The sequence below is a fragment of the Purpureocillium takamizusanense genome, chromosome 3, assembly GCF_022605165.1.
Source record: "Purpureocillium takamizusanense chromosome 3, complete sequence".
NCBI classification, from domain to species: domain Eukaryota; kingdom Fungi; phylum Ascomycota; class Sordariomycetes; order Hypocreales; family Ophiocordycipitaceae; genus Purpureocillium; species Purpureocillium takamizusanense.
Genome location: NC_063070.1, coordinates 345957 through 358414, shown reverse-complemented (window position 1 = coordinate 358414; position 12458 = coordinate 345957). Strand labels below are relative to the sequence as shown.

General features: G+C 60.7%; 3 protein-coding genes across 3 annotated transcripts; all 3 read left to right on the top strand.

Moving 5' to 3' along the window:
- Positions 1–3521: 3521 nt before the first annotated feature.
- On the top strand, positions 3522–6171 carry JDV02_003637 (uncharacterized protein; the record flags this gene model as incomplete). Its single annotated transcript, XM_047984786.1, has 2 exons — positions 3522–6101; positions 6160–6171. The coding sequence occupies 2 exons, from the start codon at positions 3522–3524 to the stop codon at positions 6169–6171; spliced, it is 2592 nt and encodes an 863-aa protein (XP_047840761.1).
- A 1182-nt stretch (positions 6172–7353) lies between these two features.
- On the top strand, positions 7354–9215 carry JDV02_003636 (uncharacterized protein; the record flags this gene model as incomplete). The annotated part of the gene is made up of 4 exons (XM_047984785.1): positions 7354–7741; positions 7807–7840; positions 7946–8528; positions 8661–9215. The coding sequence occupies 4 exons, from the start codon at positions 7354–7356 to the stop codon at positions 9213–9215; spliced, it is 1560 nt and encodes a 519-aa protein (XP_047840760.1).
- A 504-nt stretch (positions 9216–9719) lies between these two features.
- On the top strand, positions 9720–12297 carry JDV02_003635 (uncharacterized protein). The gene is made up of 4 exons (XM_047984784.1): positions 9720–10279; positions 10427–10928; positions 10993–11635; positions 11713–12297. Exons 1-4 carry the CDS (start codon positions 9956–9958, stop codon positions 11906–11908), a joined length of 1665 nt encoding a protein of 554 aa, XP_047840759.1. The 5' UTR covers positions 9720–9955; the 3' UTR covers positions 11909–12297.
- The last annotated feature ends 161 nt before the right edge of the window (positions 12298–12458 follow it).

Below are 12458 nucleotides of genomic sequence, written 5' to 3'. Positions count from 1 at the left end.
CTGTGGAGACCAACCAGCCATGCCCTTCCTACTTCGTAGGTATGTACAGTATCAATCCCCCCATCCTCAGCGGAACACGCAAGGCTTCGTTGGTCTGACCAGCCTGCGAAGTACAGTTACTTGATTACCGGCGAGCTCGTAGACCGCAACCGGCTACGAGAGCGCGAGAGAAGGATGATTATGCAGACCAACGTCCCCGGGCTTTGGACCTCTCGCGTCGCATTACGAATTACGTGGGTACTATTGGCACTCCGGTAGCTGAGCAGGCGCCATGGGGGTTCAGGCAGACTCGATGGACACGAGTCACACGAGGAACACGCGACAGAGGCTGGTTTGCACGCCTTACGTGCCTCGAAGGTCCGGCGTGCTGTCCTGTCCTGAGGCCTCGGAGACAGCCTGTCCCGAGGGGCGCCGGGCTACTGTTTGTGCAGTTGGGGGGGGGGGTTCCCAGGCGCAGGGCCAAGCCGGCGCCACAACGGGATAGCGCGTGTAAGACAGGCGCATTTCAGCTCTCCGGCTGCTTCAACCGAACGTTGACGAGAGCCGCCGGTGGCATGGTGAACGATGGCGGACCGGCAAGGTCCCGAGGCCGCAGGGCTGACCGGAGGTGGTAATAAAGTGAAGAGGACCTCTCGTCCGCCACAAGCTCGCTTCGTCTTCTTGTCTCGCCTTGCGTCACCGGTCATGCGCTGACCCAAGACGACACTCTTCTTTTCCATAACGCTTTGAGGCACGGGTTTGACGACGTTCGCCCTCAACTTTGACGCTTGCCAAACCCTGTTGAGCGTTTCTTTGCAGTCTCGCTCCCTGCGTGCTGGCAGACAGACAAGGTGTATTATTGAAGCATCCGAAAGCGCCATCATCAAAAACATCGCCGTCCTCGTGCACATCGCGTTGCCAGTTCGCATCCATGGCGAGCAGCGGTCGTGAGCCGGGCGTGGCGCAGTCGTGTAAGTGACACAGCTCCCAACTTTTCCTTTGCCCATCACATTCGAGAACGCTGCAGGAGACGCTGGCGGTGGTGGGGGGGGGGGGGGCAGCGGCCTGACGCGACAACCGGGAAGCATGAGGTGAAACCTCCCCATTGGCAGCCACCTCAATATAAGAAAGGCCTTGGGACGTGGGGCAAAACAGAGAGACGCACGCACGCAAAAATGGGAAAAGCGAAAGAGAGCACCGGCGCAAAATCGACGACCGCGAGCAGCACGTGGACCTGGACGGCCCGCAGCTCGTCTTCATGCCTGTCATCCATGCTCGTCAGCGACTGCGGGGACCGCCGACCTTTTCCATACCCAGGTTCCTTACCGAGCGGGATTGGAAGGACCCTTGTTGGTGCGATTTGTCTGATCAGGCCTGCCTGCAGCAACGGGCGTCAACAAGCTTGCATGATACCTTAGGTTAGTATACTAAGGTACGGACTTGCTACTACCTTGGTACCTAAAGCGGCATTAAAGTTCCACCATCTCGCCTTATACCCTTCATTACCCGCGCGGATGCGTCAACTGCGTCATTGCCGCTGTGCGTCAAACGGCGCACGAGCCGCTGCAACGGTCACCGAGGCATCCATCTCCTGCATGCGAGGCCGTTGTCGTCAACCGGTTCGCCTCCCACGACCATCTTCTCGAAAGGAGAGAGGATCATGGGATAACCACCCAAGAGAAAAGGACCGACGTCAAAGCGTACCGGGGCCGCTACCGCGACGGCTCAGCCCGGGCGCGCCGCGTACGTTCCAAGGTTCCATCCCGGTGCGTCCATCCACCGGAAGGTCTCTTTCTCAGCCTGTTATTGCGGCGCCTCACTGGCCTGGCTGGGGGGGCAGCGCAGGCGGTTCCAGCGGATCCGGACTGGGGCTAGTCTGTGCCTGCACGCCAGAACCCCGAACCCATCCAGCCAATCCATCTGGCCGGGCGCAGCAGCAGTTGAAACCATCTACCTACCTATCCTCGGACGGATGCTGCGACCCCACGATGCATCATGCATGTCGCCCTCTGGACGAGGCTCTCCGGAGCAGCATCAATACAATACACACCAAGGTCCCGCCGCACATCAGCAAGGGCCTCCAACACAGGCAGGCGGCGCGAGTGCACAGCAGGGCGTCCATGCAAGATGGGGGGAGCCTCAGGCTCATTATTGCCCTGCTTACCGCTACAAACCAAGCCACCGAGGGGGCAATCTTGAACAGCGGCTTCCCGTCCCCTGCCGCCCACACACTTGTCGGTCGGCCTGGCAGGGAGGGGGTCGCAGCTCATCATCTCCCTCGCAACAAACAAATCTGCTGGACGATCTTATTATTACGCCACCACTGGGCACGCTTCGCCACGCGGTGCAGGCCGTCCGTCCATCCGTCCATCCATCCATCCATCCACTGTCCCTAAAATAGCCTTCGCACCCACACACCTCCACTGCTGGGTGCCATGGTGCTACCTAGAACGTACTAAGGTACTGCTTGTAGTACCTTACGTGTGTGCGTACGTACATACAGTGCCGTGCCGTACCTGGATGGGAGACAGCCTCTAGTGGATCTGACGTTGGCCTCCTTCTTTCCCCCCCGAGCGAGTCGCTGCTGGCCGGCGTCCCCCCACCACCACTACCACACAAGGCCTGCTTGGACAAGGCGAGGACAGACGAAAAGCCCGGGGGCTGTTGGAGGGGCTCCCGCGCTGACGGAAGGAAAGAGTTAGAGGAACCTGACGCTCCTGTTTCCTGTCCATCCGTCCAGCATCGCCACACAACCCTTGCCTCCGTCTCATACCTAATAAACCGACCGGCGGGACGGTGTCGCGACTCACCTCTGCTTTCCCAACGCTCACTCCTTTTGCCGTCCCCGAGACCCTCCGCTCGCTCGTTTCCCTTTGCGCACCTCGCTTCTGCCCGCATCTCGCTCTGGCCACCCGCAGGCGCCAGTTCCCCGCTTCGTCTCTCGCCGTTGTTCCTTCGTCCGTTCAAGGCCCGCCGCACTGCCGCAAGCTAGCGGCCGTCACCACCGCTTCGACCTGCGCCGCGCTGCTCTGCGCTGCCCTGTTTGCTGGTGGACGGGCCGGGACAACAGGCCACGCTCCTGGCTGCGTGCGCGCGCACGACATTTGCCGCGTCTTCTGCAGCCCGCCCGCCGCCTCTGGGGTGGTCCGAGTTGGGCGAGCTTCTTTCAGCTGACGGCCCTGGCCCGCAGCACGCATAGGCATTTCCCGAACCCGACCGTTGCTCACCCTGACCACCGACATGCCTCAGTTTGGTGCGACCTTTGTGCCCGGCGGCATCGACGACTACTACCTGCCCGAGGCTGTCGAGGTTGTTGCGCCCTCTCCGCAAAGGTCAGTTGCACGCTGCCTCCAACTTCCCACTGAACACCCCCCCCCCCCGGCAGACGTGACGCCGCCGAGCCATCCCTTGTCAACGAACGCCGCCGGTGGCACACTTGAGACTTGGCTTGCGTCGCTCCGTGATTGTTTGGTGGGGCTTTGGCACTGACAACTTTGTCACTCTATCTCTTTTCTAGGGTAACCCCTCAAGTCCCTCAGAACATGCAAGACGACCTCCAGCGTCTGGAACTTGAAGCTAGAGACACAGAACGACGAGGCGACCTCGGCCCGGATTTGCACGGCGATCGCGAGCCGCCACGACCCTTACCCGGAGCCGCCGCCGCCGCCGCCACCACCACCAACCCCGACGCCGGGACCGACATCAGGGCATATCAAAACAACGATACGCGGGCCCAAAAGCTCGACAGCATGGGGTGGGATGCCCCCTCGTTCTCGCCCTTCCCCAAGGTCACAGGGGATAACATACCGCCGGCCGACGACGCCAAAGAAGAGATTTTGTGGAATGCGCGCAAACATGTGCTTCACTCGCAAAATGTCACGATGCAGATAAGCTGGGCTCGCGATGTCCTCACCTGGGCAGAGGTGGCCATGGAAGCGGCGGCCCGCGATCCTCCCGAGAAGGCCCGGTCCGCGACCCCACGAATCGAGCACGAGCTCCGCATGGACGCCATTAATATCATCAGCTATCTGGCTCGCCAGGAGCACCCAGATGCCCTGTACATACGCTCTAAATGGCTCGAATTCGGCAAGTTTGGCAACCGTGTCGACAAACGCGAAGCCTATGGCGGCTACAAGCGGGCTGCCGAGTTGGGCAACGCACGCTCCGAGTATCGCATGGGCATGCTCTTTGAGCAATCAAACGACATGTCCAAGGCCAAGGAACATTACTACCGGGGCATGAGTCTGAAGGACTCTGCGGCCATGTACCGCATGGGCATGATGAGCTTACTCGGTCAGCATGGCGAGACCAAGGACTACCCTCGGGGCTTGGAGCGCATCCAGCAAGCCGCCGACTCCTCCGACGAGGATGCCCCACAAGGGTCATACGTGTATGGCATGCTGGCCGGCCGGGATCTTCCTGATATAGCCGTGCCCGATGGACTGCTTCCCTACAATCTGGAAACTGCCAAAATGTACATTGAAAAGGCGGCGTATCTGGGCTTCGCCAAGGCCCAGCTCAAAATGGGGCAGGCATATGAGCTCTGCCAACTCGGTTGCGAGTTCAACCCGTCCTTTTCACTCCATTACTACGGCCTAGCAGCCAAGCAAGGACTCCCAGAGGCGGCCCTGGGTGTCAGCCGCTGGTTTCTGTTTGGTTACGAAGGCGTCTTCAAGAAGAACGAGGAGCTCGCTTTCTCTTATGCCCAAGAAGCCGCAGCGGCCAAGCTCCCCACTGGCGAGTTTGCCATGGGATACTATTACGAGATCGGAATCCACGTCAGCAAGAGCGTTTCGGAGGCGCGGCGGTGGTATCAGATTGCTGCTGAGCACGGCAACAAGGACGCCGCCGGTCGACTCGACTCGCTCAGTCAGGACAAGAGCCTATCGAAGCAGGACCACGAAACAACGACTCTTACTCGCATCAAGTCCCAGCACGGATCTCAGCGAGGCAGGCGCCCGGAGCGGTTCAGGCAGCCACAGCAGATGCCCACCCTGGACGAAGGCAACGGAACACCCACCGCCACCGAAGGGCCGGGATACCCACCCACGACCGCGCCGAATCCATCCTCGACAGGACCGTCTCCTCAACCATCCCCGGGTATCAAGCCAACCATCGTCTCGGAGCATGCGACATTTCCAGATCCGTCGCGTGCCTCTGTGGTTGGCGCCGAGCGACAACCAGCCTTCAACATCAGACTAGACTCGGCCGCGCCGCAGCCGGTGCGGTCGCACTCTACTGCGCCATATCCCGATGATGAACGGCCAGCACCGCTGAACGTGATGCGCCCGCGCTCTACGGCGCCGTACCCGGAGGACGATGTACGCGGGTATCCAAATTCCCATTACAACCCACCGATAAACCCTTCGCAGGGGCCACCGGCCGATCGACCGATGAGCGCATTCGGTCTCAACACGCAAGCTGCGGGACCGCGGCCGATGCCAGGATCTCAGAGCACAGGAAGCCTGCAGCCTCTGGCCCAGCCGCCATCGGCAAGGGGTCGCTTCGCATCGGCCGGTTACGATGCACCAGCAGGACCCGGCGCCTATCGTCAACCGAGCCCTGGCCCCAACCCGAGCGGTCGGCCATATCCTATGCACGATGACCTGCAGGGGCGGCCGGCGAGCGCTGCGCCCTATCCAAGCGGCGGCCCCGGCGGCAATCGTCTTCAGAAGCAGCCACCAAGACAGCCTTACGGCAATGGCCAGCAGCCCCTTTATCCGCCGTCGGCGGCCGAGCCCGGACGCGATTACGGCCCTCGGACATCGTCTCGACCCATGTCGGAGGCGCCACCGTCGCATCACGATCCTCGCATGCCTCCTCAAGGCCACGAACGCTTTTCCAGAGTTCCCGGTGCCACCGGTCGACCTGAACGCTTGAGCTCCCTACCTCAAGATAGCCAGAGACCCCCAAGAATACCGACAGGACTTGGGCAGGGCGGGACTAACTCTCCGCGGCCGGGTGCGGGTCGGGTTGGAAGCGCTCCGCCAGGGCCCGGCCAGAGTCTGCCTAGCCCGGGCCTTCAACCGTCGGCGACAGCACCGGCGAAGCCGCCGCCTGCCAAGGGCCCGGCAACGTTTGAGGACATGGGCATCCCGCAGGGGAAGCAGGAGGGCGATTGCGTGAGTAGTTGCCTGCGACAAGTATTGACGGGCCACGTAACTGACAACAGTCATCTAGGTTGTTATGTAACGTTTGGAAGACACACGGGTATCAGGTGGCGAAGAGGCGGTGCTGCTGAGATGGCCAGGGCGTGGGCTGTTGGCCGGATCATGCAGAAAGCAAATGTAGGTTGCATACGTACTATGCCGGCCACCTTGTAGGGCATTGGAAAGATGGGGACAAGATGGACATGCATGGTGGATCTCTTGCCTGGATGGATGGGATGGGATGGGATGGGATGGGATGGGATGGGATGGGATGGGATAGGATAGGATGGGAAGGCAGTTTGGCAAGCCGGCATTGAGCAGGAGTCGGGAGAGGCAATTTGGGTTACAGCGCAGCAGAAGACGGCAGTTGAATCTCACGACGCATGTGCTGGAGCTACCAACGCAAGTTAGTACGTTGGTAGGTGAGAGTTGTGTGTTTGTTGTGTGCCCGGTGCGGAGCCGACGTCCGATCCGATGGGCCGGAGAGGAGAAAGGCTGCTTTGCCTGTTGATTTTGGAAGCCGAGAGTTGACACGGCACAGTCACACACGGACCAGACGCTCTCCCGCCGCCGAGATCGCAGCGGGTATTTCGTTTCAAGTTGCTGATCGCCTGTTGGCGCTTGACGGCTCCATCGGGAATAACGGATGGATGGTGCCCGGAAACTCCACCGTGCGCCCTCTCCGCAACAAGACGAAGCGGTCGATTACATATTTTTTTTATTCCCATGGCGGTTGGGTTCGTTCCTTGTCTCTTTTTTTTCCCCCCACTGTTGCTGCGTTTGACTCTTATTGCCGATGCTTCATCTAACAAGAAGTGAACGGTCAGTGTGTGTTTCTGCCACCACGGAGGCGCGCTTTCAAGGCCCAGTTGAGCTAGCCCTCTCTCTTTATTTCTCTGTTTCTCTATCTCTCTGCCCTGGCCACTTCGTACAACAAGGGACCGTCTGTGAGCAAAAAGCGGGGGCGCACCAAAAGTCGGCTTGGCCTAGTGCTCGACAAGAGCGGAGTTCCACCCCCGAAAGTACAGTATACTCTTCGGCAATTGAATCCCGGGGACGGGAGGGGAGGGTAACCTTGACAACTAAGAATTCTTGACTTTTCAAGAAGAAAGAATCGGCCTGCGCTTTTACCGCGCTCTAGATCGCTTCACCTTCGTTCGTCGCTGCAACGTTTGGTTGAGGACGTGTCGTCGGCTTTCCCCGCCGCCGCTCTGGATCGCCGGATATGGCCGCCTCGTCGAGCAGCGAAGCGGGCGATCTGGAGAAACAGCCACTGCCGGCTCACAACACAGCGTCACGCCCCCACGAGCTGGATGAGACCAAGGACTACAGCGTCGACGACGTGAGGGCGACCAAGCAAGACGGCAGCACACGCCGATCCTGTAGAGCGCCCAGTGGGCGTGGCCGTAGTCGGCCGTCCCATCACAGCGGCCACAGCACCTCCTCAGGGGGCGACGGAGAGGCGGGGACCGACGATGACGAGGTCGAGGAGGAAGAGGTCATTGGGGAGGAACAACCGAGCGTCCTCGACAGAGTCTTGAGTCGAGTCACGTCCAGGTCTAGCTACGACCCCAGCCCCCCTCCTGACGGGGGCTGGCTGGCGTGGACTCAGTGTAAGTCGCGCCGCCGACGATGCAGGCAAGCGGGCGAGAGAATGCTAACGCTGGCCCCGCGGCAGGTCTCGTCGGGCACATTGTCATCTTCAACACCTGGTAAGCAAGCTTCCTCCTGAATTTGTACCCCTTTTTTCCTGCGCAGAGCGTGAGTGAGAGGTCTCGGTCCAAACCAAATCTAACGCGCTGGATAATGTCTTCAAGGGGCTGGGTCAACTCGTTTGGGACGTTCCAGACGTACTACACGGAGCTGCTCCAGCGGCCGCCGAGCGACGTGTCGTGGATCGGGTCGCTCAACGTCTTCCTCCTCTTCTTCGTCGGCACGCTGACGGGCCGGCTGGTGGACGCGGGCTACTTCCGGCTCGTCTTCCTGACGGGCACGGGGCTCCTCGCCGTGGGCATCTTCACCGTCTCGGCGTGCACCACGTACTGGCAGTTCCTGCTGGCGCAGGGCCTCTGCCTGGGCATCGCGCACGGCTGCCTCTTCTGCCCGACGCTGGCGGTCCTGTCGACCTACTTCCTGCGCCGGCGGGCCCTCGCGCTGGGCGTGGCGGCGTGCGGGAGCGCCACGGGCGGGCTCGTCTTCCCCAGCATGGTGCGCCAGCTGCTGCCGCAGGTCGGCTTCGCGTGGACGGTGCGGGCGATTGGGTTCGTGCAGCTGGCCACCATGGCCCTGGCCAACCTGCTCGCGCGCCCGCGCATCAAGCCGCGGCGGGCAGGGCCGCTGGTGGAGTGGTCGGCGTTTGGGGAGCTCGAGTACAGCTTTTACGCGGCGGGCGCCTTTTTTGTAGGTTTTTTTTTTTGAGCCTTCCTTGATTTTTTGTTTACCTTGTGGGGGGGGGGGGGAGAGAAGGGGGGTGGGAGTGCCATTGACATTGACATGGAATGGTGACTGACTGACTGGCTGACGATGATGCAGAACTTTTGGGGCGTCTACTTTGCCTTCTTCTACGTGGCCGCCTTCTCGCGCGAGGCCCTGCGGCCGCCCATGTCGTACCCAGAGTCGCTCAACCTGCTGCTGCTGCTCAACGGCATCGGCATCGTCGGCCGGCTGGTGCCCAACTACGTGGCGGACCACGTCGGGGCGGTCAACGTCTTCATCCCGACGTCGGTGGTGGCGTCGGCCCTCGTCTTCTGCTGGGTCGCCATCCACACGCCCGCGGGCATGTACGCCTGGGTCGTCCTGTACGGCATCGCCGCCGCCGGCATCCAGAGCCTGTTCCCCGCCGCCCTGTCCTTCTTGACGGCCGACCTGCGCAAGCTCGGCGTCCGCATGGGTATGGTCTTCACCATTGTCAGCTTCGCCGTCCTCACCGGCCCGCCCATCGCCGGCGCCATCATCGCCGGGCCCGACGGCTACACGGGGGCCAGGGCCTTTGCGGGGAGCTCCATCGCCGTGGGCTGCGGCTTCCTGGTCGCGGCCAAGCTGACCAAGATGCGCAAGACGGGCCAGGGCTGGACGGGGAGGATATAAACACTAACCAAGTTATAATCCATATATGACTCTATCTGTACAAAGGGGGTTTCTCATGCGAGCCGCGCTTTCAATTGTTGTTGTTTTTTGGCACGTTCTCGAAGCATTTTGATGTTTGCATCAGCGAAAAAGGCTATCCGGCATCTATTTGTCGCATATTTTTTTTTCTTCTTTTCAAGAAACTTTGTTGAACATCGTCAATGCACAAAGTATCTACTACAAAGAATACCGCATTGTTGGCTGGTACATGTGCCCGCCAACCCAAAACAGACAGCAACTTGTTGCGCAGTCGCAGACAGACACGATGGTGATGCCCAACAAAAGGACGAAGCAGTATAATATACGAAGTGAGCACTGCATATCAACGAAGACTTGGGTCGTGCTCCCGCTTCGCATGGGTGTGTGGCCAGGCCCGCCGCCCTTGGGTCTCGGACGCCCACCGAACTTGTCGCTGACGGTTCGGAGGCGTCTGTCGATCATCCCACAGACACGTGCAGGGCGGTCCGTGTTGTTTTTTTTGTCTTTCCCGGGTCCTGCACACACGTACGTATATGCATTACGATTACTCCGTACATACGTACACCGCTTCCCTGCACTGTCCCGGTTGGCTTGTTGGGGTTTCTTCTTGTCCTTGTTTCACGCGGTTAGCTTTAGCACGCTGAAATACATGAATTAATACTGACTGGAGGTAACGCACACTCACTCACTCACTCACTCACATACAACGTACACGATATGGCATGGCCCCTCCCCTCGGGTTGCCCGCCACACATGATCATGGGGACGAAGACGGAGACGATGACGACGACGACGACGACGACCAGAGGATAGAGCGTTCTGCAGTCATGCGCAGCGACATGCCGGGCGGGCGCGGCGGCGCCAAGACGGCAGAGGACAAGACGGCCTTTGTCAAGGACGCCGGTGCCGAGCTCGGGGTCCGAGTGGTGGCGGTGGCCGACGGAGAAGGGGAGGAAGAAGAAGGAGATGCTGCTGCTGCTGCTGCTGATGCTGTCGCAGCGCCCGCGAGCGTGTCCGAGGAGACGAATCGGCGCATTCGTCGAAAGGTATGTCTGTGTGCGTACGCACGAGCGCGAGAAGAGAGCCTCCTTGGCGCTCTCAAGTCCTCTCATCCCCCTTGTCTCTCATTCTCGTCCTCGAATTTCTCCCGTCCCATCTGACAAGGCCCCCTTCCCCGCATATCCATCATCCAGCTCGACAGACACGTCCTCCCGCTCCTCTGCTGCCTCTACGTCCTGTCCTACCTCGACCGCGGCAACATCGGCAACGCAAAGACGGCGGGCGCCCAGCACGACTTGGGGCTCGACTCGGGCCAGTGGGGGTGGGTGCTCAACAGCTTCTACATCTGCTACGTCGCCTTTGAGTGGACCACCATGTTCTGGAGGTTCTTCCCGGCGCACGTCTTCGTGTCCTTGCTCTGCCTGTGCTGGGGCGCCGCCGCCATGAGCTCCGGCGCCGCGCGCAACTTGGCCCATCTCGTCGTCGCGAGGAGCTTCCTCGGCGTCTTCGAGGCCACCTTTGGCGCCGGGGCGCCCTACTTCCTCTCCATGCTGTACCGGCGCAACGAGTTGGGCCTTCGCATGTCCCTCCTTGTCGGCATGTCGCCCCTGGCCAACGCCTTTGCGTCGAGTCTGGCCTACGGCATCACGCAGATCCGTGGCTCACTCGCACCCTGGCGCCTGTTGTTGATCATAGGTCAGTGCAACACCCGTGAGCACGAGTCCCTTCGGGCGACGATGCTGACTGCTCCGCGGCCCAGAGGGCTCCCTGACGGTTGTCTTCGCTCCCGTCGTCTACTTTTTTCTCATAGACTCGCCGTCCACGGCTCCCTTCCTGTCCGAGCAAGACAAGGTGCTCGCCGTGCAGAGGCTGCAGCTCAAGGACTCGACGGCCGAGCGCGGCGTCGAGTGGAAGCAGGTGGCGGCGGGCTTCGCCGATTACAAGAACTACGTCCACGCACTCATCCACTTTTGCGCCAACTACTCCTTCTCAGCCCTTTCCAACTTCCTGCCCAGCATAGTCAAGGACTTGGGCTACACCGCCGTCCAGGCACAGGGGCTGACGACCCCGGCGTATTTTGCGGCGTTCCTCGTTTGCGTGGCGGCCTCGTACGCGTCGGACCGCTTCGGGCGGCGAGGCCTCATCGTTGCAGCAACGTCTGCGCTGGGCGTCGTCGGCTACGGGCTGCTGGCCGCAGTGCAGGACGAGGGCCGGGCCGGCACGCGGTACGCGGGGGTTTGGCTGGCGGCCTGCGGCATGTTTCCGGCGCTGTGCATCAACGTCACATGGGTGCTCAACAACCAGGGCGGCGACTCCAAGAAGGGGGCCGGCCTCGCCATATTCCTCACTATTGGCCAGCTGTCGTCGTTTATCAGCAGCGTCGTATTTCCCCAGAGTGATGCGTGAGTGGCCGGGGCCCCCCTTGGCTCTTTCTTTGTCCACGCGGCTTGGATGGAGGCTAACGAGACCGTCGACACAGGCCATTTTACACGAGAGGCTGCGCAATCGGCTGTGGGCTAACAGGCGTCATCTTCGTCTGCTCACTGGGCATGTCCCTTGCGCTAAGTAGGGAGAACCGACGCAGAGACCTGTTGTATGGCCCCGCGGACCCGAACGCAGAGGTTGACGTGACGGACGAGGGAGACGGCCATCGCAACTTCCGGTACCTAACGTGAGGCCGGCGCCAGATGGAGACGTCGCTTGTATATATTGTCACACGGGAATGGTAAAGGTTGGCTAGAAGCGAAAGCAGTCCGAGGTCAGACGTACAGTATACTGTTGGGTTGACGTGGCCCAACAATGATACGGTGGCGTCGTGATACAGTTCTGAAGTGAGACCGCCGCACTTGCGCGCGCAGATGGTCGAACGACGCCGCCTCAACGATGGTGACGTCTCGATTCAACAGCTGTCGTGGTCGGACCATGGCAGCAGCCCTCAAAGACCTGACCAAAGAGGGTTCCACTCGACGGCGCGTGGGCAGGTGTATGTACTGAGATAGTACGTAGGGCTTGCAAACTACCCAACTTAATAGTCAGGAGGCGGTGATGATAAACGAGTCGGGGGCATCCATCGAGATCAACTTCTGTCGTGCTTTGCGGTGTGATCAATGATGTGCCAGAGGTGCCTGATGACCGTGATGAAGGGGGGGGGGTCTAGAAGAGATCAGGAGTGAGGGCGGCAGGCGGCAACCTAACAAGGAAGCCCAGGTGACTCTGTAAGTCAGT